The following is a 25,934-nucleotide window of genomic DNA, read 5'->3' as shown; positions in this document are numbered from 1 at the left end:
ACCAATGTACTAATTTCTGGTACCTTAATAACTTTTCTTTCTGCAATCAAACATCGAATCTCTAAATTTAAGGTATGATTTGATTCAACATCCTAGCGCCAGTATGGCACTACCTTTACTTTATGTGGGAAAATCCTGCAGGTTTGTTCCCTTTAAGTATGCTTTGCAATTTTTGCTGGGAAAGACCTTACTGATGCAGTATAACTACCGTGTGTCTTGATGTTGTGCTCAGGCTTGCCATGGTGTATAACCGGTGACATGAAACTGGTTTCCCTTCTTTACCTTTGAAGCAGAATGTAAATGTTCTCTTCCTGTTTGAAGCCTCCTACAGAGCTGTTTCTGTTTCAGTTAAGGACTGTTTTTCAAACTACGTATGTAAATGATAATTTATCATTATCATCTTGGTGGTATAATTGGTTACTCATAATAATAATAATTCTACAAATTCACTGACTTTCTGCCTGGGTATATAGAAGAAGTGATACTATTTTGTTGGCCACACCAAAAATGTGTTTGGTTTAAAGCCCTCTTTTGTTCAGTTCCTTTACATTTTGTTAGTTAATAGGAAGAAAAACTATTAGCGCTTCTGATTTAGAAAGAATCCTTAGTTTACCACATTTTTTTACACATTTGTAAAAAACGTTTGCACAGTAAGGATATTTTAGTGCAATATTGGCATTCTTAATAAATGGATAAACTGTATAAAGTTATTAAAACTTATAAAGGGCCTGCCAAGACGTTGTTCCAGAAATGGAACTCGCTCACTTGATGAGCTTTAATTCCAGGCACAATTCATGAATAAGAATGGTGTTATCAGTGGAAAAAGAAGCATATTTTTATTATACTGGGCAACCATTTATTTGGCCAGCTTTACAGCTATCTGATATTTAGAGCATGCTTGTTATGGTTACAGGTGAAAGCTAAGGATAGAAAGTGCAATAGGGTCTTACCCAATAAACATATGAAAGGTGATAAGGAATAGTACTCACCTTGTGTGGTTGTGTGAAACACAACCAGTATCAATGCACATAATCAGCTGTTGCAGAGTCCACGCGCACAAAAGCTGGTATACATCAGGAACTGAATAAAGGTGGAACGATTTCTGCGCAGCTGTAGGAATGACACAAATCCAAAAATACTGAAGTATAGGTGGCTTTATTCTACACATTTTGAAGTGTGTCCTCACTTCTTCATCAGGAAAATCAAAGTGTGTTCTCACTTCAGGTGGGTTTTCTGATGAAGTAGTGAGGAAACTTCGAAACGCATAGTTTAAAACCACCTATACTTCAGTATTTTTAGATTTTTGTCATTCCATGGTTACAGGTGATCATATCATCTGCATTTTATTTTTCCAGGTACAGACTATCACCATACACTATTAGGAATCAGGGTAAAATTTAAGGTATGTTAGTAAAGTGGTGTGAGAACCAAAGTACTTCTATAAACTAACAGACCCTGGACATGCAAGTCTGCACATGAGTCCATATCAATTACATTTTCAATGTTACTTGGTAGAAAGAGTAAAAATTGTAGAATTGTTTACCTACCACAGCATGATTAAGCCATTGTGGAATGACTTTATCCAGCCCCTCAGGGTAAACCAACTGTCGGTCATAAGAATACAAAGCCCAAAAGGACAGAAACACAAACTGTAATGTAAGAGAAAAAGTCAACAAGGGTTATATCAACAGTAATATTAATAACTACGTCAGTTTATGCTTCACTTGCCTGTGGCTTTCTAACTGTAGTGCCACTTGTTACAAAATTGAAAGTCCCCACTGATACTAAAAGAGGGAGTTGTCGTTTTTCAACAATTGGAGAGGCACAAGTGTGGAGACCACTGCTTTGTGCTATTATTTGATATCATATCATTGACAGTTGTGAGGTGTCAAAGACAATAACCATCGATTACCAACACAGACTAACGATGTAATGAATCCTTTGTCAGTGTTCTATGCATCATTATGATTTGTGGTAACCAATGCTGCAAAAAAGAAATGGAGAAGTAGCCAAAGTCCAGAGCGGTACATGGAGTGAACGCCTTTGAGCAGAATGTCTTCAATGGAGATGCCATGAGTTAGATGAAGAAAAAATATTGAATTAGATACAGTAGACACTGGCGTTGTTGTAGTACTGGAGCTGCGAGTGAACAGGGAGCCCTGTGTGTAAGACTTCCAAAAAATAAAAGCACTTAAAATTAATTTTTGATCACCGCACATCCAGTAGTATTCTATGAAGTCCTGAATATGCACAACCACTAAAAACTATCAGAATAGTGTAAAAATGTAGCTTGTACTGATGAAATAATGTAAATATATGGCACATTCAGGGATGCCAGTCACTGTAAGAACAATGAGACAGCGCTTTTAAATAAAAATACAGCAAGTCAGGACACACTTTAAAGTGAACCTGCAAGAATATCTGGAATCAGAGGCTCTAAGTGATGAGGTCTCTGTACAGCTTCTTAAGTAAGTGGCTTGTTGTTAGTTGCGCTGCCTTCAGCAGATGATAATGGATGCAATATACACGCTGGGGTACCCCGGCCGGTTGTGCTCCGATAGAAACAAATCGTGTACAAAAATGCAAGTGACGTCACAGACAAAGGTGATGGCCACTACAGGCTCACACAAGGTCCAAAAAAACGACGTGTTTTGAAGGGCAAAGCAGCCTCCTTCATCAGGAATTGCAGACCTTAGAACAGAGCTGCTTTTTAAAGGAGCAGGCCCCCTAGTGGCAAATCAGAAAAAGTGCAAGAAGTCTGCAAATGGCAATTAGCAAGCACAAGCAAGCCGCACACAGCGTTCAGCCTATGTTCACATACATGCAAGTTGGTATATATTTAACATTATAATTTGAAAGGGAAAAGAGTTTTATATTGTTACCCCATAAAAAAAGGTATGTAAAAACTGAAAAACCATAAATTTATAGGTAGAAGTGAGTGAAAAAAAACCCAAACACTTTATTAGTAATACTTGCTTAGAAACATTTTTAGATTAAAATGAATTATTAAAATAGATAAAAAACCTAGGTAAGTATTATAAAGTGTTTTTTATGTTATACCCCTGGCCTGGGCTCATATACAGCATGTTAGAATGCTGTATATAAGAGCCCGGTGGTGGTGGCTGCAGCTTATAGGCCAAAAAAGTGGTGCCTAATACTAGGCACAAATTACTTAGATTTAAAGCTCCACTCCAGTGGTGAAAAAAAAAAAGCTGGAGGAGTGCTTTAAGGCTATGTGCGCACGTTGCGTACTAGCCCTGCAGATATTTCTGCAGCGATCTGAAGAGCACATGTGCGCTTTAGATCGCTGCAGAAATGTCCGTAGTGAGCGCCGATTCCATGCCATAGACAGAGCAGGAGCTGCCGGCAAAGCGCAGGAAAGAAGTGACATGTCACTTCTTTTTGCGCAGCGCTTCGGCAGTAGCCGAAGCGCTGCGCTCTGAGACGCCACGTGCGCACGGCCCCTGCACAATCTCCATAGACTGTGCAGGGGACGCAGGACGCATGCAGTTACGCTGCGCTGCAAAGCGCAGCGTAACTGCATGAATTTACGCAACGTGCGCACATAGCCTAACTCTGTACAAGATAAACATGTAATTTTTTAACTATTTACTGCTATTGGGCAGCTATATTAAAAGAACACATTTCCTTTAGGTATATTTTGAATAGGCAGTGCTGCAGGGTGTGTGTGCTGGATGACAATTAAAATAATAGTAATTAAGTGTCACAATTGTGTCAATATGAATAGTATCGGGGAAGTGATGTAGAGACAGCTGTAAAAATGTTGTTTTGTTTTAACAACATGTTTAAAGTATAATTTTCAGATTTTTAATCCCACCCTGCCTTGCACTGTAAATGTACCAATCCAGAGCCATATATTTGTGGCACGAGGATGGCACAGGCTCAGCTGACACCTTGCTGGAAAGTCCAGAATCAGAACTGACTCACATGTTAAAGAGGTTAGGTGTCCCAATACTGTGCCATTCATTTAAACAACTTTTACAGCAAAAAAACAATAAGCAATCTCACGCATGTGTCAATGGAAAACAAAAAAGTAAAAGTCATGGCTCTCCTTCCATAACTGACCCCGCCTGCACAAGCACAGATGAAAATACTATGCTTAGCATTTTCTACTTTTTCCATGAGAAAACTCTTTTGATGTGTGATATCTTTAATAATATGTCCCTTTAAATGACCTGCAACAGAAATATCAGCACATATACAATGGAGATCAAAATTAGAGAACAACACACAATTTCCTAAATGTTAAGGTCCTTGTGTAGTCCTATGTGATTATATCCTAACATGAGTAAACTCGCAGTATTTTAAGCTTATTTCATAAATTGAATTTATTGTAAAGCACATAATAAAAATGTAAATGAGGTAAATGAAAAAGAACACTGATCAAAATTAGAGAACACTTTCAGATACCTGCAAGTTATTGGTGCTAATCTGGCTCCTTGTGCTAATTTTCTTAATTATCTGACAAACCTTATTTAACTGGCAACCTAACTTTCCAGGTGCACTGGAACTCCAGTTTTGGAACATTTCATCGTATTACCGCCACTTCCGAATGCCAAGACTCTGGCTCGGGTGTTCATCAATGCGATTTTCAAGCTTCACGGAATTCCATTCGCTGTGGTCTCAGATTGGGAACCCAGTTTTTTTCCACATTTTTTAAAGCATTTTGTTCTCGACTGAGGGTGCAGTTGTTTTTTTCTTCTGCCTTCCATCCTCAGTCAACTGGTCACTCGGAGTACATAAATCAAAATTTGGAAACATACCTTATATAACGGCAAACCACCCAGTAAGCAGGACCCCGAGGTACCCCGAAACCTTTTAACCCCTATACAGGGATCTGGAATTTACTGCAGAGTCCAGGGGTTCACCGCCTAAGGTATGCTGCAGTCCAAAGATGGGGATAGTCGCCATGCACGGTCTAAACCAGAATGTCATCAAGGTACAAAAATGGGAAGTCAGGGGGAATGTCCAGAAAAAAAGGCCGAGGTCAAACCGAGATGTCAGGCGAGGTACAGAAGAGCAGGCAGGAGGAATGTCCAGAAAACAGGATGAGGTCAAAACCAGGATATCAGGCGAGGTATAAAACAGCAGGCAGAAGGGACGTCAATAAACAAAGCTGAGTTCATGCAAGACATAAAGCAAGGTACACAGTACCAGGGAGGATGTGGCTCACAGCAACACAAGACTATATCTGGCAAAGAGCCAGGAACACTGAAGGATATAAAAAGGGTGTGGTGCCTTCCCATAGGCTGGAGTAGGAGCTGATACCAACTGGAAGGCACACACCCCTACAGTCAGTCAGCAGTACTGCAAGTTACAGCCAGACCAAGCCTGGTGAGTGTGCGGTAGCTCCGCCCACTAAAGCCTCTGGAACTTACCTCTCCCCCATCACCAGCACTGCCTGCAGTGTGAGCAGAGCAGCGTCTGGTGACCCGGGTAGATGTCACCAGAGCAGGCCCTGGTGGAGACATGAGTAGAGTAGCGCCTAGTGACCGAGGCAGACGTCACCGAATCAGGCCCTGGTGGAGATGTGACAGTAGAGCGGCACCTGGTGACTGGGGTTGACGTCTCCGGACTAGACCCTGGTAGAGACGTGACACCTTAGGTGTTTTGTCTTCAAGAACCTGGTGGATTGGGCATCTTACTTACCACTGGTCAAATTTTTTATAAACAATCATCATCAGGAGTCTACTGGCTAGTCACCTTTCTTTGGTGCATATGGTTTTCATCTGCAATTTGGTACTATTAGTGGTAGAGAAACTTTCAGAGTTCCTGAGGAGTGTTCTGCATTATCATTCTTTTGTGTATGGCAAGGGGTTCAAAGTAATTTGAAGCTGATGGAAGACAGATAAAAACATATGGCTGACAAGAAATGCTTATCAGTGCTGAACCTAAGTATGAATGACTATGTGTGGTTGTCTACCAGGGATATTAAGTTGAAGCTTCCTTCCTGGAAGTTGGGACCTAGGTTTATCCCTATAACGTAATAGCTGTCATTAATCCAGTAGTATTTTGTCTAGAGTTACCTCAGGCTCTTAGGATCCACAATGTGTTCCACAGGTCTCAAGAAGTATGTGGTATCCTTGGAGCTGTCCTCCTTGCTGCCAGGCCCAATCATGGTGAATGGTAATTTACAGTTTCAAATAGAAAATATTGTTGATTTTCGTTTTCTGCATCGTTCCCTTCAATTGTTGATGCACTAGATGTGTTACGGTCCAGATTAACGGATGTGGATGTGAATGCCACAAGGTTGATTCATTAATTTCATGCTTCTAATCCAGATAAGCCTAGGCCTGAGTGTCCGGAGACCACTCATAGAAGGGGGGTTCTGTCCCTTCCTGATACCACATATGGCAATCAGACTAGTTCTGAAGAATCATTGTTGTTTGTTGCTGTACCTCTCCCAGAGTCATCCTAGAGATAAGTTGTATACTTTCCCCTGTGTGTTCCCTGTGTCTTGTTTAGAACCTAGTTGTGTTGACTAAGTGCTCATCCCGTCCGTTAACTATCTAGGGCCAGTTCAGGGTCAGCCAGGTACAGGTATTGTGCTCGGCACATAGGTGCGGAACCTATCTATGGTAGTCAGAGGAGCCAGGGGCCAGTGTAAGGTTTGCTCAGGGGTCACCATCTGCCCCTTGTTTAGACACAGGGTTTCCCTTCCCTGTCGTCGTACACGTGGTACTTTCCCATACCTAGCATGACACCAGATTAGTTCAAGACTGGCCGCATCTCAAGCCTACAAAACAAACAGAACTTACAGCAGTAATTATCAACCCTAATGGAATACAACCTCCTCACTATTAAGGCCACGTCACACTAAGCAACATCGCTAGCAACATCGCTGCTGAGGAACGACTTTTGTGACGCAACAGCGATGTTGCTAGCGATGTTGTTGTGTGTGAGATCCAGCAACAACCTGGCCCCTGCTGTGAGGTCGCTGGTTGGTGTTGAATGTCCTGGACCATTTTTTAGTTGTTGCTCTCCCGCTGTGAAGCACACATCGCTGTGTGTGATGGCGAGAGAGCAACAACTGAATGTGCAGTGAGCAGGGAGCCGGCTTTTGCGGACGCTGGTAACCAATGTAAATATCGGGTAACCAAGAAGCCCTTTCCTTGGTTACCCGATATTTACCTTCGTTACCAGCGTCCGCCGCTCTCACGCTGTCAGTGCCGGCTCCCTGCTCCCTGCACACATAGCCAGACTACACATCGGGTAATTAACCCAATGTGTACTCTGGCTAGGAGTGCAGGGAGCCAGCGCTAAGCGGTGTGCGCTGGTAACCAAGGTAAATATCGGGTTGGTTACCCGATATTTACCTTAGTTACCAAGCGCAGCATCGCTTCCACGCGTCGCTGCTGGCTGGGGGCTGGTCACCGGTTGCTGGTGAGATCTGCCTGTGTGACAGCTCACCAGCAACCCATGTAGCGACGCTCCAGCGATCCCTGCCAGGTCAGGTTGCTGGTGGGATCACTGCAGCGTCGCTTAGTGTGACGGTACCTTTACTCTCAAAGTCTATTCAATGAGGGCCACAAGCTCCTTGCTGTAGCACCACATCTTCTGCTCTCTGTAGGAGAACTAGTGTCCCAGGCTGGCCATGTTCTACTCTATGACGCTGTAGCTTGTAGTATAGATAATCATTTGCTTTAGACCTCCTTTCTTGAGATTAGAAATGCTTCCTTCTACTAAAGGCTACTTTACACGCTGCGATATCGGTCCCGATATCGCTAGCGTGGGTACCCACCCCCATCTGTTGTGCGACATGGGCAAATCGCTGCCCGTGCCGCACAACATCGCCCAGACCCGTCACACATACTTACCTGCCCGGCGACGTCACTGTGACCGGCGAACCGCATCCTTTCTAAGGGGGCGGTCCGTGCGGCGTCACAGCGACGTCACTGAGCGGCCGCCCAATAGCAGCGGAGGGGCGGAGCTGAGCGGGACGTAACATCCCGCCCACCTCTTTCCTTCCGCATAGCGGCCGGGAGGCAGGTAAGGAGAGCTTCCTCGTTCCTGCGGCGTCACACGGAGCGATGTGTGCTGCCGCAGGAACGAGGAACAACCTCGTTACTGCTGAAGTAACGATTTTTGAGAATGGACCCCCATGTCACCGATGATCGATTTTGCACGTTTTTGCAACGATGCAAAATCGCTCATCGGTGTCACACGCAACGGCATCGCTAATGCGGCCGGATGTGCGTCACCAATTCCGTGACCCCAACGAGTTCGCATTAGCGATGTCGTAGCGTGTAAAGCCCGCTTTAGTCTTAGTTTCCTTCTGAAGGTATTATCAGATATATGGTCTACCTCCCTAACACACAAACATTCTATGTACGAACAGCAAGACTATAGGTCTGTTTACTTCTCAATGCTTTCCCCTATCTTACTAGCAAACAGGAAACTGCTTTCCTTGTGCCCACGTAATTCTTCCCATCTGGGGTTGGTCTCAATAGTTAATCCTGTCTGCAGTTAACTAAGTATACAAAAACCATCAAATGGAAAAAAAACATTTAAAACATTTAAAATGCATTATAAAACCTTAAACTCTTCAAGGAGGAGTGGGCATTTTTTCTACTGCTTTAAAACTACATAGTGTTTTTGATCAGTGGGGTTCTAGGTTCTAAGTCCTTCACTGATCAGTCAGAACAGTGTTCTGAAGTCTGTACCTCTGCGTACACAGAGCGTTGTGCAGACTCTTTACTAAGTCTATGTGTCTGTACACAGTTCTGTAGGAGTGAGTCTGCCGACACATAATCTTAGGCTATGTGCGCACACTGCGGATTTTACAGCGGATTTTACCGCGGATTTCCTGCAGAAAATGTGTCTAACATTGCTGCAGTCATTCCCCAGCAAAACCTACCGGTATAAAAATGCTGTGCGCACACTGCATTTTTTTTATACCTGCTGATTTACCCTCGCAATTTCCGCTACAGAATTAATGTGCATGTCACTTCTTTTCCGCAGGTATCTGTGTTTTTTGCCATAGATAATGGTAAAAATCCGTGGGAACCAACCTGCTGAAAAACCGCAGCAAATCCCACCAAAATTGCTCCAAACCGCGGCAAAACCAAACGCAGATTTCGTTGCGGTTTTGGTGTGGTTTTTTACCGCAGGTGCGGGATTCTTTCAGAGGGTCGGGATTTTCTCCAAGAAAAAGTCAATTTCTAGTGCGCACATGGCCTTACTATTCAGCTATTACACTGCTCTGTGCACTCTGCTCATGCATAGAATGTGGAATTCAGAGTGTTTTTGTGACTGATCAATAAGGGTCTTAGTACCTGGACTCCCACTGATGAGAAACCCTATGTGGCTCCTGTAAAATATCAAAACGTTTATAAAATGACAGTATAAAATTACTCTATAAGTTTAAGGCCTTAAACAAGAGACTCTTAAAGGCAAATGAAGGTATCAATAAAGAAGCACTGTTAGTTACATTAAGATTGACACTGATACTAATCCCAAGAGAGAATCCCTATACATTTTATATAATTGAAACTCACAGTTGCTGCCGGAAAAGCCAGAACCGCGAAGAGAAGGTCTCTGTAATAGGCAATACACTTCACTAACTTAATCCCTCTTATTGGAAAGAGCAGATCCGTCAGGAAGGTCACAGCATAGAATAAAGTCTGCAGAACCTAAAAAAAATGATGAGCTCTTAAAGTAATAGTAATAGTAATTTTTGTAAGCATTTACATGATTTTATGTAGAAAAAATATTAAGCTATGCTCACATGTTGCATTTTTGCTATTTTTTGCTCCTTTTTTATGCAAATTAAAAGCTACTTTTTTACAGGACCAACAAAAGCTATGAGTTTTCAGAAATCTCATGCAGATAATTGCTTTTTTTTCCTGACTGAATTGAAAAACTGCTGTGTTTTTGTAACCTGCAGGATATCAATTCTTTTAGCATTTTTACAGCACTTTTTCACCATAGAAAGCAATGAGGAAGTGCAAAAATGCTGTAAAAATTCAACCATGTGTTTGTTTTTTTTAATGCATAAAACCAATAGTATTAAACATTTACCGTAGACAAATGACATGTATAATCTGCAAAAAAAGTAGCAAAAAAATGCAACAAAAAACTAGCAATAATGGCTAAAAATAGCAAAAATGCAGCAAAAGAGAGAGCAGGTCATGCTTGCAGAAAAAAAAAATCAGTTAAAAAGCAATAAGTGAACACAGCCGTAGACAGTAATTTATTAAACAAATAAGGGACTGAGCTGCAGGTCCATGTACTTGAGCCATTTTGTCTGTTAACATTTGGCTGAGGTCACAGAAGTTGGATGCCTTAAGGCCTCTTTACACACTGCAACGTCGCAAACGATATCGCTGTAACGTCACCAGTTTTGTGACGTAATAGCGACCTCCCCTGAGACATTGCAGTGTGTGAAACACATCAGCGACCTGGCCCCTGCTGTGAGGTTCCTGATCACTACACATCTCTCAGGACCATTCTTTGGTCCTTTGTTTCCCGCTGTGCAGCATGATCGCTAGAAAGTCTCAGTGTGTAAAGGGGCCTTTACAGCGACTTTGTTAGCGACTTCCCTTTCAAAAAGCTGCTTTACAACGTCCCCAATGACTAGCTAGGTCGCTCTGCAGGTCCGTATCGCTGTTTCGTCTTCCAGGTTTGCTTGTTTGACAGCTCACCAGAGACTTTGTAGCGATCCCGTCCAGGTTGGGATCGCTGGTGCGATCGCTAGAAAGTCTCAATGTGTAAAGGGGCCTTTAGAATCAAAACATGATAACCTATTCTCAGAGGCTCCTATAAGATTCATTCAAACACATTTTTGAGCAGTTTTCAGTCTTGTAAAAACAACAACAAAAAAAAAGACAAACAAAAATAAACCATTTCATGTTATTATTTAGTTCGGTAGATATCATAATTATAGCCAGCAACACAAATTAGGGTGCACTGTCAGTGTGCACAGAGTACCTGGCGGCGTTAAGACACTAGTGCCACCCTCTCAAGTGATGTCATCCTCCTTAAATAGATAGATCCGTTTGTCCATATGTGTCTAGATAAATATAAGAAAGTACAAAATCGAAATAATCTCACCGATCTCATGGTTCGAAGGAGATATTGCAGATTAATCCATGTCCCAATAGCTCCTGTTCACCATGGGTAATGGTCTGATATTGTCCCTAAATGACCCAGCCTAACTGCAAGTGACTTTAACCTATCTGGTTAGGGGAAAACGAATGGTAACTGGTGGTAACCAGCAGCTGTATTCTGTTGGTGTCTATGGTAGAAAGTTGTGTTGAATTTCCTGAATTATGGATATCTATCTTTACAAGGATAAAAAAATGGCTTCCCTATCTTACAATGCAAGAAGCACACTTTCTGTGACATGCCCATAAACTAAGAATTTTATTTTAGCTGCAAAAAAAATAGCAATATTGCCCTCCATGTTTGCAGTGTTTGAAAAATAAAATAAAATTCTGCTATTAAGGTGCAGTCACTGCAGTATATCTCAGATCAATCAATTCCATCACATAAATTCCCTACATATCACTTGAATCTTGTATTAGTATTCACAGACTGACGTTACCACCATACTTTCCAACTTTTGAAGAACAGACAGAGGGACAAATCATGCGGTGTGTAGTGCACCACCGCAAATTTTGACCATGCCCCTGGACACACTCCAAGCCACACCCATTTACTATTAAGCTCTACCCTTGAGGGGTAGTGGCAGTGAGAGACATGCAGGAGACGTCCGAGACTGCAGGGCATAGATGCAAATCCTGGACTGTATCCAGGACTAGAATTGAGCGATGTTCGATTCGAACCATTCACCAATTTCAAATTCAAGTGATTTTGGGTGGTGTTCGAGTCGTTCGACGAACTCGAACGATTTGCTTCAAGTTCGGCAGTTCGAGTTACCGTTCGATAACGGTTCGATCACCAAAAGCATGGCTTTTTACAGTAAGGCTATGTGCGCACGTTGCGTATCTGCATGCGTTCTGCATCCCCAGCACAATCCCTCTCTCTTTCCTACTCACCGATCACGGGCGTGGCGCTGCACGGCTGTCACAAAGCTCCGGCAGCTTTTCCTCTTTTGAAAATGGCTGCCGCTCATTATTCAATCTGGTATTCCCTGCTTTACCCTCCCACCGGGCACATGATTAGTTGCAGTCAGACACGCCCCCATGATGAGTGACAGCTGTCTCACTGCAACCAATCACAGCCGCCGGTGGGCATGTCTATATCGTGCAGTAAAATAAATAAATAAATAATTAAAAAAAAAAAACCTGAGGTCCCCCCCAATTTTGATACCAGCCAAGATAAAGCCACATGGCTGGAGGCTGGTATTGCCAGGATGGGAAGCGCCACATTATGGGGAGCCCACCACCCTAACAATATCAGCCAGCAGCCGCCCGGAATTGCCGCATCCATTAGATGCGACAGTCCCGGGACTCTACCCAGCTCATCCCGAATTGCCCTGGTGTGGTGGCAATCGGGGTAATAAGGGGTTAATCATGGCAGGCATCTCCCCAAGATACCTTCCATGATTAACGTGTAAGTGAAAGTAAATAAACACACAACGAAAAATCCTTTATTTGGAATAAAAGACAAAAAAAACCTCATTTACCTCTTTATTAATCCCCAAACAACAATCCAGGTCTGAAGTAATCCACAGATGTCCCACGACGATTTCAGCTCTGCTACATCAAGCTGACAGGGAGCGCCGTAGAACACAAGCGCTCTGTGTCAGATCCATGCAGCAACTGAAGTGAGCAGCGCTGTCACCGGAGGCTTCACTCAGTTAGTGCCTGCGTATGATATATCTCTACTGCAATACAGAGGTCAAGATTACAAAATCTTCCTATGCTTTTCATTAGAGGCAGTGGCTCAATGGGTAGAGCTACTGCCTAAAGAGAATTCGTTCATGAGTTTGAGTCCCGGCCGTCGCATTAATGAATTTAATTTATTTTAAATTATAATTATTATTTATTTATAATTATAATTTAATTTAATTATGCACCGAGGGGAGGAGCCGGACATCAGCTGTTAGCCACGGGACACACCTCTAAAATCGGAGCAGTTCACGGAATGAAGCTGTATTGCTCTCTCCTCTCTTTCTTTTCTCTCTCTTCTCTCTCTTCTCTCTCTTGTCTCTCTCTCTTTTTCCTCTCTCTTTTACGCACTCTCTTTTTTTCTCCTCTCTCTTTTTCTCTCTCTCTTTTTCTCTTTCTCTCTCTTTTTCTCTCTTTCTCTCTCTTTCTCTCTTTTTTTCTCTCTCTTTTTCTCTCTCTCTTTTTCTCTCTCTCTTTTTCTCTCTTTTTATCTCTCTCTTATTCTCTCTCTCTTTTTCTCTCTTTCTCTCTCTCTCTCTCTTTTTCTCTCTTTTTCTCTCTCTCTTGTTCTCTCTCTCTTTTTTCTCTTTCTCTCTCTTTTTCTCTCTTTTTCTCTCTTTCTCTCTCTATTTATCTCTCTCTTTCTCCCTCTTTTTTTCTCTCTCTCTTTCTCCCTTTTTTTCTCTCTCTCTTTTTTTCTCTCTCTCTTTTTCTCTCTTTCTCCCTCTCTTTCTTTTTTCTCTCTCTCTCTTTTTTTCTCTTTTCCCTCTTTTTCCCTCTCTCTCTCTCCTCTTTGTAGCTGAATAATCCACTTCTGGATTCTCTACTGCAATACAGAGGGCAAGATTACCAAATCTTCCTATGCTTTCCATTAGAGGCAGTGGATCAATGGGTAGAGCTACTGCCAAAGGATTAATTCATTAACTAAGATTTAGTTCACAAGTTCAAGTCCCGGCCGTCCCGGTAAATAATTTAATTTAATTTTAAATTATAGTTATTATTTATTTATAATTATAATTTAATTTAATTATGCACTGAGGGGAGGAGCCAGACATCAGCTGTGACCCGCGAGACACACCTCTAAAATCGGAGCAGTTCACAGAATGAGGCTGCATTGCTCTCTCTTCCCTCTCCTCTCTCTCCTCTCTCTCTTCTCTCTCTCTTCTCTCCCTCTTCTCCCCTCTTCTCTCTCTCCTCTCTTTTCTATTTCTCTCTTCTCTCTCTCTCTTCTCTTTTCTCTCTCTATTTTCTCTCCCTTTTCTCTCCCTCTCTCTCTTCTCTTTTCTCTCTCCCTTCTCTCTCTATTTTCTCTCTCTTTTCCCTCTCTTTTCCCTCTCTTTTCTCTCTCTTTTCTCTCTCTTTTCTCTCTCTCAGACTTGGCGATGATCAGCTGATGCGGTCACCTGACAGCATCAGCTGACACTATAAGTTGAGCGGTGAGGCCAGCTTTTTACCGCCCGGCCAGCTAAACTATCAGCCGCTGCTGTCGGACAGGAGTCTGCACAGAAGTGTGTAGTTTTTTGGGGGGTTTTTTGCACTGATGCATCAGCTGATTGTATAAAAGCCGTTTATACAATCAGCTGCTGTGTCATGTGATTCAGGCCCTTAAACCTGACACATCATCTGATCGCTTTGCCTTCCAGCAAACAGATCAGATGATATTGGATCCGGATTGGACGGCGCGGGACCCTTGACCCAGGATTACTGTGGAGGGGAAGTTCTTTATTTCAATAAAGATGGAGTCACTAATTGTGTTGTGTTTTATTTCTAATAAAAATATTTTTCTGTGTGTTGTGTTTTTTTTATCTGTACTAGAAATTCATGGTGGCCATGTCTAATATTGTTGTGAGACCATGAATTTTGGGCTTAGGGCCAGTTGATAATATACAGCTAGCCCTAACCCCATTATTACCCAGCGAGTCACCCGTCACCAGGGCAGCTGGAAGAGTTAGATATAGCACCAGAAGATGGCGCTTCTATGAAAGCACCACTTTCTGGGGTGACTGCGGATGCAATTCACAGCAGGGGTGCCCAGAAAGCTTGGGCACCCTGCGCTGCGGATTCCAATCCCCAGCTACCTAGTTGTACCTGGAAGCAAAAAAAGTTGTGTTCCAGCTCACCTGTGTAGGAGACACCAACCTTGGACCGTGCAAGGATTGAAAAAGTCGGCAAAACCAGGTCAGGGAAACATGAGGAAATCCAGCAGAGACTTAATAAGAACTAGACGTTCGAAACGCGTCCTCTGTCTGATTTAGCACTCCATGTGACTTTATGGACTTTTTAATTAGACTTCAATAAAAAAATATAATTTTTAAAAATTCTTGGATCAAGCTGCTGGATTTCCTCATGTTTCCCTGACCTAGTTGTACCTGGCTGGACACAAAAATTGGGCGAAGCCCACGTCATTTTTTTTTTTTTTATTATTTCATGAAATTCATGAAATAATTAACAAAAAAAGGGCTTCCCTATATTTTTGGTTCCCAGCCACGTACAAATAGGCAGCTGGGGGTTGGGGGCAGACCTTAGCTACCTGCTGTACCTGGCTAGTATACAAAAACATGGCGAAGCCCAAGTAATTTTTTGGGGGGGCAAGAAACTCCTGCATACAGTCCTGGATGGAGTATGCTGGGCCTTGTAGTTCTGTTGCTGTCTGTCTGTATGGAGGAGAGCAGACAGCAGCTGCAGAACTACAAGGCTCAGCATCCTCCATCCAGGACTGTATGCTTGAGGGAGAGGCAGGGGGAGCAGAACTGCAAGGCTCAGCATGCTCCATTCACTAGTGTATGCAGGAGGGCAGACAGCAGCTGCAGAACTACAAGGCTCAGCATGCTCCATTCACTAGTGTATGCAGGAGAGCAGACAGTAGTTGCAGAACTACAAGGCTCAGCATGCTGCATCCAGAACTGTATGCTGGAGGGAGAGACAGGGGGAGCAGAACTACTAGGCTCAGCATGCTCCATTCACTAGTGTATACAGGAGAGCAGACAGCAGCTGCAGAACTACAAGGCTCAGCATGCTGCATCCAGGACTGTATGCTGCAGGAAGAGACAGGGGGAGCAGAACTACAAGGCTCAGCATGCTCCATTCACTAGTGTATGCAGGAGAGCAGACATCAGCTTCAGAACTACAAGGCTCAGCATGCTCCATTCACTAGTGTGCAGGAGATCAGACAGCAGCTGCATGACTACAAGGCTCAGCATACTCCATCCAGGACTGTATGCAGGAGTTTTTTGCCCACTAAAAAAATGACGTGGGCTTCGCCATATTTTTGTATGCTAGCCAGGTACAGCAGGCAGGTACGGCTGCCCCCAACCCCCAGCTGCCTATTTGTACCCGGCTGGGAACTAAAAATATAGGGAAGCCCTTTTTTTAATTATTTCATGAAATAATTAAAAAAAGAACGACATGGGCTTCGCCCCATTTTTGTGTCCAGCCAGGTACAACTAGGTAAATAGGAATAACGTTTGGAACACCATTCTAAGTCCGAACTGGGTGCAAAAGCCTAAAAAGATATCACTATGGGGAGATAAGGTATGCACACCAGTGACTATGTAAGGGGAATATGTGAAATAGCTGAAACTGCTGTGTGAATACTGACTTGAAAAATCCAATAGCTATATGCAAGAGTGAATATGTGAAAAATGGAATCTGCATTACTGCCATGAACATATGAATCAAGAGAAATGTAGCTACTGAATTGATCAATGCAATAGAGCCCCAACACTACGCCAAAGTATTTCTCTACGTTAGGGTCCCTAGCTTGTGTGTGTCCTCTCATGCAGTTAAAAAACCTACCGTGTATGGGAAGCTGAGACCCAGGCTATTTATGCGTATGATATGGATTGGCAATAGGTGTGGTTGGGGATGGTTCACAAACGAAAAAATGCTAACAAATAGGAATAACGTTTGGAACACCATTCTAAGTCCGAACTGGGTGCAAAAACCTAAAAAAACATCATTATGGGGAGATAAGGTATGCACACCAGTGACTATGTAAGGGGAATACATGAAATAGCAGAAACTGCTGTGTGAATACTGACTTGAAAAATCCAATAGCTATATGCAAGAGTGAATATGTGAAAAATGGAATCTGCATTACTGCCATGAACATATGAATCAAGAGAAATTTAGCTACTGAATTGATCAATGCAATAGAGCCCCAACACTACGCCAAAGTATTTCTCTACGTTGGGGTCCCTAGCTTGTGTGTGTCCTCTCATGCAGTTAAAAAACCTACCGTGTATGGGAAGCTGAGACCCAGGCTATTTATGCGTATGATATGGATTGGCAATAGGTGTGGTTTGGGATGGTTCACAAACGAAAAAATAATTTTCGTTTGTGAACCATCCCCAACCACACCTATTGCCAATCCATATCATACGCATAAATAGCCTGGGTCTCAGCTTCCCATACACGGTAGGTTTTTTAACTGCATGAGAGGACACACACAAGCTAGGGACCCCAACGTAGAGAAATACTTTGGCGTAGTGTTGGGGCTCTATTGCATTGATCAATTCAGTAGCTAAATTTCTCTTGATTCATATGTTCATGGCAGTAATGCAGATTCCATTTTTCACATATTCACTCTTGCATATAGCTATTGGATTTTTCAAGTCAGTATTCACACAGCAGTTTCTGCAATTTCATGTATTCCCCTTACATAGTCACTGGTGTGCATACCTTATCTCCCCATAGGTACAACTAGGCAGCTGGGGATTGGAATCCGCAGCACAGGTTGGCCCGACCTTTCTGGCCCCTCTGCTGCGAATTGCAGTCCGCAGCCGCCTCAGAAAATGGCACTTTCATAGAAGCGCCATCAACTGGCGCTGTATCCAACTCTTCCAGCTGCCCTGGTGACGGGTGGCTCGCTGGGTAAAAATGGGTAATACTAGTTTTGTTTTACTAGTTAGTATTAAGCCAGAGATTCTTAATGTCCGGCAAGTTTGATCCGGCCATTAATAATCTCCAATAAATGTTTAAAAAAAAGACACCACACAAAGAAAAAATACTTTAATAGAAATAAATACACAGACACAATTAGAAACTCCAAGTTTATTATTTCCTCTCACCCTTCCACGATCCTGGTCTTCTGTCTTCTTTCTCCTTCAACCCATGCAGCTCTGCTACATCAGACAGCACTGCATGGGAGGAAGACGCTGCTGCTCCCGTGCAGTCTAATCACTCAGTGAGTGAGCAGAGGCTGCGAGTTGTAACGGTGACGTCACCACTGCCCCCGTTGAAATAGTAATCTGACAGGCGGGTTACTATAGCAACGGTGATCCCCGTTATTCACCGGCTTTGGCATCCAGTCCTTGCATGTGGGCTGACTCTGTAAAGAGCGCCCACATGCAGGAACGGGGAGCCAAGCATGTGCCCAAGCATCTCGCCGGTACACAAAGATGCTCAAACAAGCACCGCGTACCGGAGAGATGCACTGACAGGACCTAGCATGACGTCTAGTCATGTGACCCGTCTGTAGCCAATGAGATAATAGACACATGACTGGTCACATGCTATGACGACGTCACGGAAGGTCCTATCATCAGTGCTGGTTACCGGGAGGGCGCAGCGATGATCAGAAGGAAAAGCGGCGGGAGACAGAGTGCAGGACGCGTCATGGGGATCTGTAAATGTAATGACAATGTTTATTAACTGTATGTGTACATGTATAATGTGTTTGTATGTGTTTTTATTTGCCTGCCATTGTTTTCAATGGGGTTCGAAGGTGTTCGTCGAACGTTCATTGAACGATCGCCGAACTAAGCCGCCGTTCGACGAACCGAACCGAACGCTAACTCTAGGGGGGTGGCTCAACACTATCCAGGACGTTTGGGACTAAAAATGAGCTGATCGATTCACGGAACTGTGGTCCATGATCCAGGTCAGTGATCCCTGATGGCTGGATCCCTGACCCGTAAATCTCTTACCTGTGGGCATTCTCAGTGTGGCTTTTAATTAGCCAGGGCTGGAGCAACACCACCTGTGCATCCTGCTCATCTCTACTTGGGACCTATGGATTTTTTTTTGTTCATTCATTCATAATTGTAGCAGCCAGAACTTACTCATCTTTATGTAAGTTTCACTTTATGACATCTTGCCTATTTGTGTCTCTAAGGCCGTGTTGACACGCATGCAACGCAATGCATAAATACTGTGGGGTTTTTTGTTTTCAGCAAGTGTCTGCTCCAAACTACGCAATAGCAATCTCTGGTTATAGCATTTTGCCACTTTTTATTATGCATTTTCCCCCTTATTTGATGTTTTTTTATTCAGATGTGATGCAGCATTTTTATGTGGTTTTTACACATAAAAGCATTGATTCTTCACTTTAAAAAGTAACTGCAGTTTCTTACATGCATTTTTTTACACTCCACATCGAAGCTTCTAGTGCCTCTAAAAGAAGACAGCACTGCACAGTTCAGCAGCATCTTAGGCACCCAGTGGGCAGAGTTTTCATGACATCACATCTGATTTGCTTGGACAGTTAAAAGCTGCAGAATTTCTACATAAAACAGCAGAAAAAAAACCACCCCATTTTTGCTACATGTGAACACGGCCTAAATATCCAAGGAAAGTGGATGTGATTTCATGAAATCTCTTCCCTTGGTGTGGCTAAGGATGCTGCTTAACTGTGCAATTATGTTGCATTTTTTCTCCATAGACTTCTTTGCGGAGCCTGACACAAATGCGTGTAAACTGGAAAAAAACTTGGTTGCATTTTTAAGAGCAGAATCAAAGCTTTTCTTAGCTGTGTTGGGTGGGTTGTTACGATTACAGGGACACCAAATATGTCCATGTTATTTGCTGACTTGTTATTGTAATTATTTTTTTTTTAAAAGGTCCATTAAAAATTATGTATTGTAATTATTTTTAGTAATTTTATAGGAAGAATAAAATCTTACTTTTGTTTTCTCACCAGAATACAGGGACTTAGAAATATACTGCTGTGTACAATGTATCTCTGTGTACCAGTATAATCTGCCTGTGGGTTTGGTGGCTGCAAAACAGCTTCAAATTTAGAGGATTGGACCAATGATATCAGTGGAGTCTCTGGCTGATAGCTTTAGCTACTGTCTGCAATATTAGAGATCATAGATTCAATTTCTGGGGAGACCAGCAAAGAAAAAAATAATTTATTTCATCTATGTATGTGTGAGCAGAGTAGTAGCAGTTTTATAGGAATGAAAAATCGGACTTATTCTACACCTCTGGAATACAAGGACATAGAAATACACTGGTATGTACAGATGTGTACCAGTATAATATACATCTGCAGGTTCAACATTACCCAATTATCTTATGCTTGTCAATGTGGCTCATAGCTCTAGCCACTACTTTCAAAGACAGAAGTTGTGCGTTTGATTTAAAAACGTCAGAGTGAAGTCTGTATTGGAAGACTTGACATAGCGGGACTAACCCCTCACTTCAGGACAGTCCCACCAAATCTGGGACAGTTGGGAGCTATGCTACCACTCCCATTTTAAACCTGCTTCAGCACTACAGGAATTCAGCTCAATCAGATAAGGCTTCTTCTAATGCTAGGTGGGATGAGCTATGCACTCTTGTAGCGCCCCACGGGGCAGGTGCATTTAACCTACTCGTTGCCGAGCCGTCAACTGTCATTGTCACGGGCAGCCTAGCCCCGATTCGTTGCCCCGAGGCGTACAGAAGATGGCTGGGGAGAGATGTTGGGGGTAGTGGTGAGGTGTTTGTCGTGATGCCACCTATAGTATGCGGCCAGGGAATGGGCTGCCGCTGCTGGCACTGTCCTCCGGGGCAGATGGTAGTAGCAGCCAGGGATGGTATCGCTCTCCACAGGTAGAGCAGGCCCTGGGGAGGATGAAGAGGGAAGTAGTAATGGCGGTGCAGAGTGGCAGTACCGGTAATAAAGAGTCAGAGTCTATGGCTGCGGTTCCAGGTTGTTTACTCACTTTTAGGGCGGCTTTGCATGTTGCAACATCGCACGTGCGATGTCGGTGGGGTCAAATCGAAAGTGACGCACATCCGGCGTCACTTTCGACATCGTAGTGTGTAAATCCTAGATGATACGATTAACGAGCGCAAAAGCGTCGTTATCGTATCATCGGTGTAGGCTCCGACTTTTTCAAAATTACGCTACCGCGACAGGTACGATGTTGTTCCTCGTTCCTGCGGCAGCACACATCGCTGTGTATGAAGCCGCAGGAGCGAGGAACATCACCTTACCTGCGGCTATACGGAAGGAAGAAGGTGGGCGGGATGTTTACATCCTGCTCATCTCCGCCCCTCCGCTTTGATTGGCCGCCTGCCGTGTGACATCGCTCTGACGTTGTACGACCCGCCCCCTTAGGAAGGAGGCGGGACGCCGGCCAGAGCGACGTCGCAGGACAGGTGAATGCATGGGAAGCTGGCGTAGCGATAATGATAAATAAAGCCCTCCTTAGTGCTGTGCCACTCACCCAGGTAATACTGGTCACTTGCTATGATGAGCTCCGTCGAACCCGAATCCCTTTAGAGATTAGTCTGGTTTGGTGTTCGGTTGGTAAATCCTTGTATCTCCTTGTAACACCTGTCTGTGGATCCCCTGGCTTGAAGCTACGAGGGGACCCTGGGTTTCATGAGATGTATTCTTGTCCCTATCTGCAGGTGCCGCGGTTTCAATATGGGGTCCGGCTTGATGCGAATCCCGGATCCTCTCTGGCACTGTGCTGTTGGGCGCTGTGTGGTGAGGGAAGCTTGAAACTTTACCCATCCAGGCAGATTCTGGAAAACCAACATGAAGTATGATCTTCCCTAGGGTCCTGCCGCCCTGCGTGGTGTCTGTTCCAAGGGGTGCAGATTCACTCTCCCCGTGGCAACCGTGTGAACTTTCTCCTCCTTCCCACCGGAGCACCCCTGAGATGCAACTGCTCCCTTCCTCTCCTGCTGGAGAACTCCCCTAACTGTTCTGTTGGCTCCTGACTCCCCCTACTGGCTGCACCTCCCCCCTCCCAGGTCCTAAGATAGTGGGACTGGGGCCCGTTTTGAGGGCATCCTGTAAATGCCTCTCTGTCGGCGACCCCTTTATTACCTGACCCTAGCCCAGGCCCCAGTGGGAACAGGTCAACCTGGTGTGTATTTTAGTGTGTAATGTAGTGAAACCGGGACTGACCTCCTCAGGAACCGGGTTTAGCATTACACCCAAATTTGGGTGCAGTACTCTGTGGCGACTGAAGCCTCTGGGGCACCACACTCTGACCTACTATCCTTACACTGGACATGTATAAATGGCAATGCTTAGCTGGTTCTCATCTTATATATTAGCTTGGCTCGACTAGACCATGTAATCTGATAGCTGCAGGGCTTGGTGTATCTCGCACGGCCATGCCTGGTTTCATAAACCTCCTCACTGAATCTTTTGCTGATCTGATCCTCACATATCAAATCACACAGTATTCAAAATTTCTTGCACCCTCGAATTTCAGGAAATTCAACTCAAAGTACATCCTCCACAGATAGATCTGCTCATTTCTGATCAACAGACAGTTTAATGATATGAAAATGATACAAAAATAGAAACAAAATTTTCAAAATATTCAGTATTGTGTATGAGCACCTTCATGCACTTTACACACCTTGGTTATAAGGGGCAGACAGGGGCATTCAAAGATTTCATCATATAGATCATGGATCATCACGAACAATCTCTCAGAGCTGAATGTGGCTGTTAAAGTAAGAAAGGTCGGGGAACCCCCTGTATGTAATTTCTGACTAGGTGTTCATCGGTGGATACAGTACATAAAACCCTATCTTACTGTAGCACATCTAAAATAGTACTGTGACAAAAATGACACTTGACAGGAAAAAAAATATATAATGTAATTTTCTTCATAAAGGTTAATCATAAACTCCACACCTGTGCTGAATATAATAAATTAGCTTTATGGCTTGTAATAAAGCGAGAACACTAAATTCTGAATCATTAACTTCACACGTAAACCCCAATGTACATACCCTAATTACGTACATATATGATCCCAATTGCTATGCATAGAATAACTAATGAACAATACACTAAAGCCTGCTTTACACGTTGCAATTCGCATACGATATCGTATGCGATTTGCAATGCCCCCATCGTATGTGCAGCACGTTCAATTTGTTGAATGTGCCGCACAAACGATTAACCCCCGTCACACGTACTTACCTTCCATACGACCTCGATGTGGGCGGCGAACGTCCACTTCCTGGAGTGGGAGGGACGTTCGGCGTCATATCGACGTCACGCGGCAGCCGGCCAATAGAAGCGGAGGGGCGGAGCTGAGCGGGACGTAAACATCCCGCCCACCTCCTTCCTTCCGCATTACCGGCCGGGAGCCGCAGGACGCAGGTAAGATCTGTTCATCGTTACCGGGATGTCACACACTGCGATGTGTGCTGCCCCGGGTACGATGAACAATCTGACATTCAATTCTAGAGAAAGGTACGATGTGCATGCGATGAACGTTTTACCGTTCAATCGCACGCACCTGTCACACACTGCAATGTACCTTACAATGCCGGATGTGCGTCACATACGACTTGCAGCGTGTAAAGCGGGCTTTAGCTTAGTTAGTACGTTTGTGTTATGACATATTAATATCCAAGTCCAATAATGGTGTACTGGGATGATTTGTGAATTTATATTACAGTCAAATTTTTATCCAGACTTGGGGGACAGCCATGAAAACCAGGTATGCCCCAAGGTACAGTATGTCAATCTTTAAGTGGGCAGCTGGGAGCACTGCACCATTTACCTGTCTAGAGGAAAAATTGAGCCTCATACACAAAATATTTGTGCAAAGGAATAAAAGAGATACACTTAATGATGTAGTCTATTTGGCTAACTGATTCTTAAGTCCAATAATTTCAGGTATCAGTTGTTTAACCTGTAACTTATCCAAATACATTACAGTTCAAACGTTTAGGGTCACTTAGATATTTCCTTATTTTTGAAAGTAAAGCACTTTTTTTCAATGAAGCTAACATTAAATTAAACAGAAATACACTCTATACATTGTTAATGTGGTAAATGACTATTCTATCTGCAAACGTCTGGTTTTGAATGCGATATCTACATAGGTGTATAGAGGCCCATTTCCAACAACCACCACTCCAGTGTTTTAATGGTACATTGTATTTGCTAACTGTGTTAGAAGATTAATGGATGTTTAGAAATCCCTTCAAAACTCTTATGCAAGCATGTTAGCCCAGCTGAAAACAGGTTTACTGATTAGAGAAGCTATAAAATTGACCTTCCTTTGAGCTACAGTGCCTTTCGAAAGTATTTGGCCCTTACAATGGAATGGTTCACAAATAAACTTATCCAGAAGATAGAATGGCCAAGTCAAAGTCCAGACCTGAAACCAATCGAGAATCTGTGAAGAGCTGAAAACTGCTGTTCAAAAACGCTCTCCATCCAACCTCGCTCAGCTCGAACTGTTTGCAAATAACGAATGGGCAAGAATTTCAGTCTCTCGATGTGCAAAACTGATAGAGACATACCCCAAGCGACTTGCAGCTGTAATCACAGCAAAAGGTGGCGGTACAAAGTGTTAACTTAAAGGGGTCGAATAATATTGCACGCCCCACTTTTCAGTTTATTATTTTTTACAAAAGTTTAAAATAAGCAATAAATTTCGTTCAACTTCACAATTGTGTCCCACTTGTTGTTGAGTCTTCACCATAACATTAAAATTTTTATCTTTATGTTTGAAGCCTGAAATGTGGGAAAAGGTTGAAAAATTAAAGGGGCCGAATACTTTCGCAAGGCACTGTAGTTGAGAACCTGGAGGATTACATTTACTGGTTCCATTAAACTCTCAAAATGGCCAGAAAAAGAGAACTGTCATGTGAAACTCGACAGTCTATTCTTGTTCTTAGAAATGATGTATATTTCATGTGAGAAATTACCAAGAAACTGAAGATTTCCTACAATGGTGTGTACTACTCTCTTCAGAGGAGAGCACAAACAGGCTCTAACTAGAGTAGAAAGAGAAGTGGGAGGCCCCGCTGCACAACTGAGCAACAAGACAAGTACATTAGAGTCTCTAGTTTGAGAAATCGACGCCTCACAGGTCCTCAACCGGCAGCTTCATAAAATAGTACCCGCAAAACGCCACTGTCAATGTCTACAGTGAAGAGACGACCCCGGAATGCTGGCTTTCAGGGCAAAGTGGCAAAGAAAAAGCCATATTTGAGACTGGCTAATAAAAGGAAAAGAGTAATATGGACAAAAGAACACAGACAATGGACAGAGGAAGAATGGAAAATAGTGTTATGGACAGACGAATCGAAGTTTGAGGTGTTTGGATCACACAGAAGAACATTTGTGAGACGCAGAACTACTGAAAAGATGTTGGAAGAGTGCATGACGCCATCTGTCAAGCATGGTGGAGGTAATGTGATGGCCAGGGGTTGCTTTGGTGCTGGTAAAGTGGGAGATTTGTACAATGTAAAAGGGATTTTGAATAAGGAAGGCTATCACTCCATATTGCACTGCCATGCTATACCCTGTGGACAGCGCTTGATTGGACCCAATTTCATCCTACAACAGGACAATGACGCAAAGCACACCTCCAAAGTATGCATGAATTATTTAGAGAAGAAGCAGGCAGCTGGTATTCTATCTGTAATGGAGCCCAGCCCAGTCACCAGATCTCAACCCTATTGAGCTGTTGTGGGAGCAGCTTGACCGTATGGTATGCAAAAAGTGCCCATCAAGCCAATCCAACTTATGGGAGGAGCTTCTGGAAGCATGGGGTGAGATATCTCCAGATTACCTCAGCAAATTATCAGCTAGAATGTCACAGGTCTGCAAAGCTGTAATTGCTGCAAAGGGAGCATTCTTTGACAAAAGCAAAGTTTGAAGGAGAAAATTATTATTTCAAGTAAAAATCATTATTTCTAACCTAGTCAATGTCTGGACTATATTTTCTATTTATTATGCAACTCATTTGATAAATGAAGGTATGATTTTTCATGGAAAAGACAAAATTGTCTGGATGATCCCAAACTTTTGAACTGTAGTGTATGTTAATATTCACTGACAAGCAAAAGGGTGACAACCATCTATGCTATCTTATACATAAATTTGACTTGCAACTATTTAGTACTGTATAT

General features: G+C 43.2%; 1 protein-coding gene across 2 annotated transcripts in view; it reads right to left on the bottom strand.

Annotated features, from left to right (window-relative positions):
* Window positions 1–25,934, bottom strand: part of ADTRP (androgen dependent TFPI regulating protein) — a 101,458-nt gene that overhangs the window by 71,654 nt on the left and 3,870 nt on the right. Inside the window, exons 2-3 of one of the 2 annotated variants that reach the window (XM_075316451.1) lie at window positions 9,519–9,653; window positions 1,548–1,649 (exon numbers count right to left, since the gene is read on the bottom strand). In XM_075316451.1, the coding sequence (XP_075172566.1) occupies window positions 1,548–1,649; window positions 9,519–9,653 (237 nt within the window). The remainder of the gene's footprint in view (window positions 1–1,547; window positions 1,650–9,518; window positions 9,654–25,934) is intronic. The other variant, XM_075316453.1, reaches the window with a different exon arrangement.

Source organism: Anomaloglossus baeobatrachus, chromosome 6 (assembly GCF_048569485.1).
Source record: "Anomaloglossus baeobatrachus isolate aAnoBae1 chromosome 6, aAnoBae1.hap1, whole genome shotgun sequence".
NCBI lineage: Eukaryota > Metazoa > Chordata > Amphibia > Anura > Aromobatidae > Anomaloglossus > Anomaloglossus baeobatrachus.
This window is presented reverse-complemented; position numbering and strand designations above follow the sequence as displayed.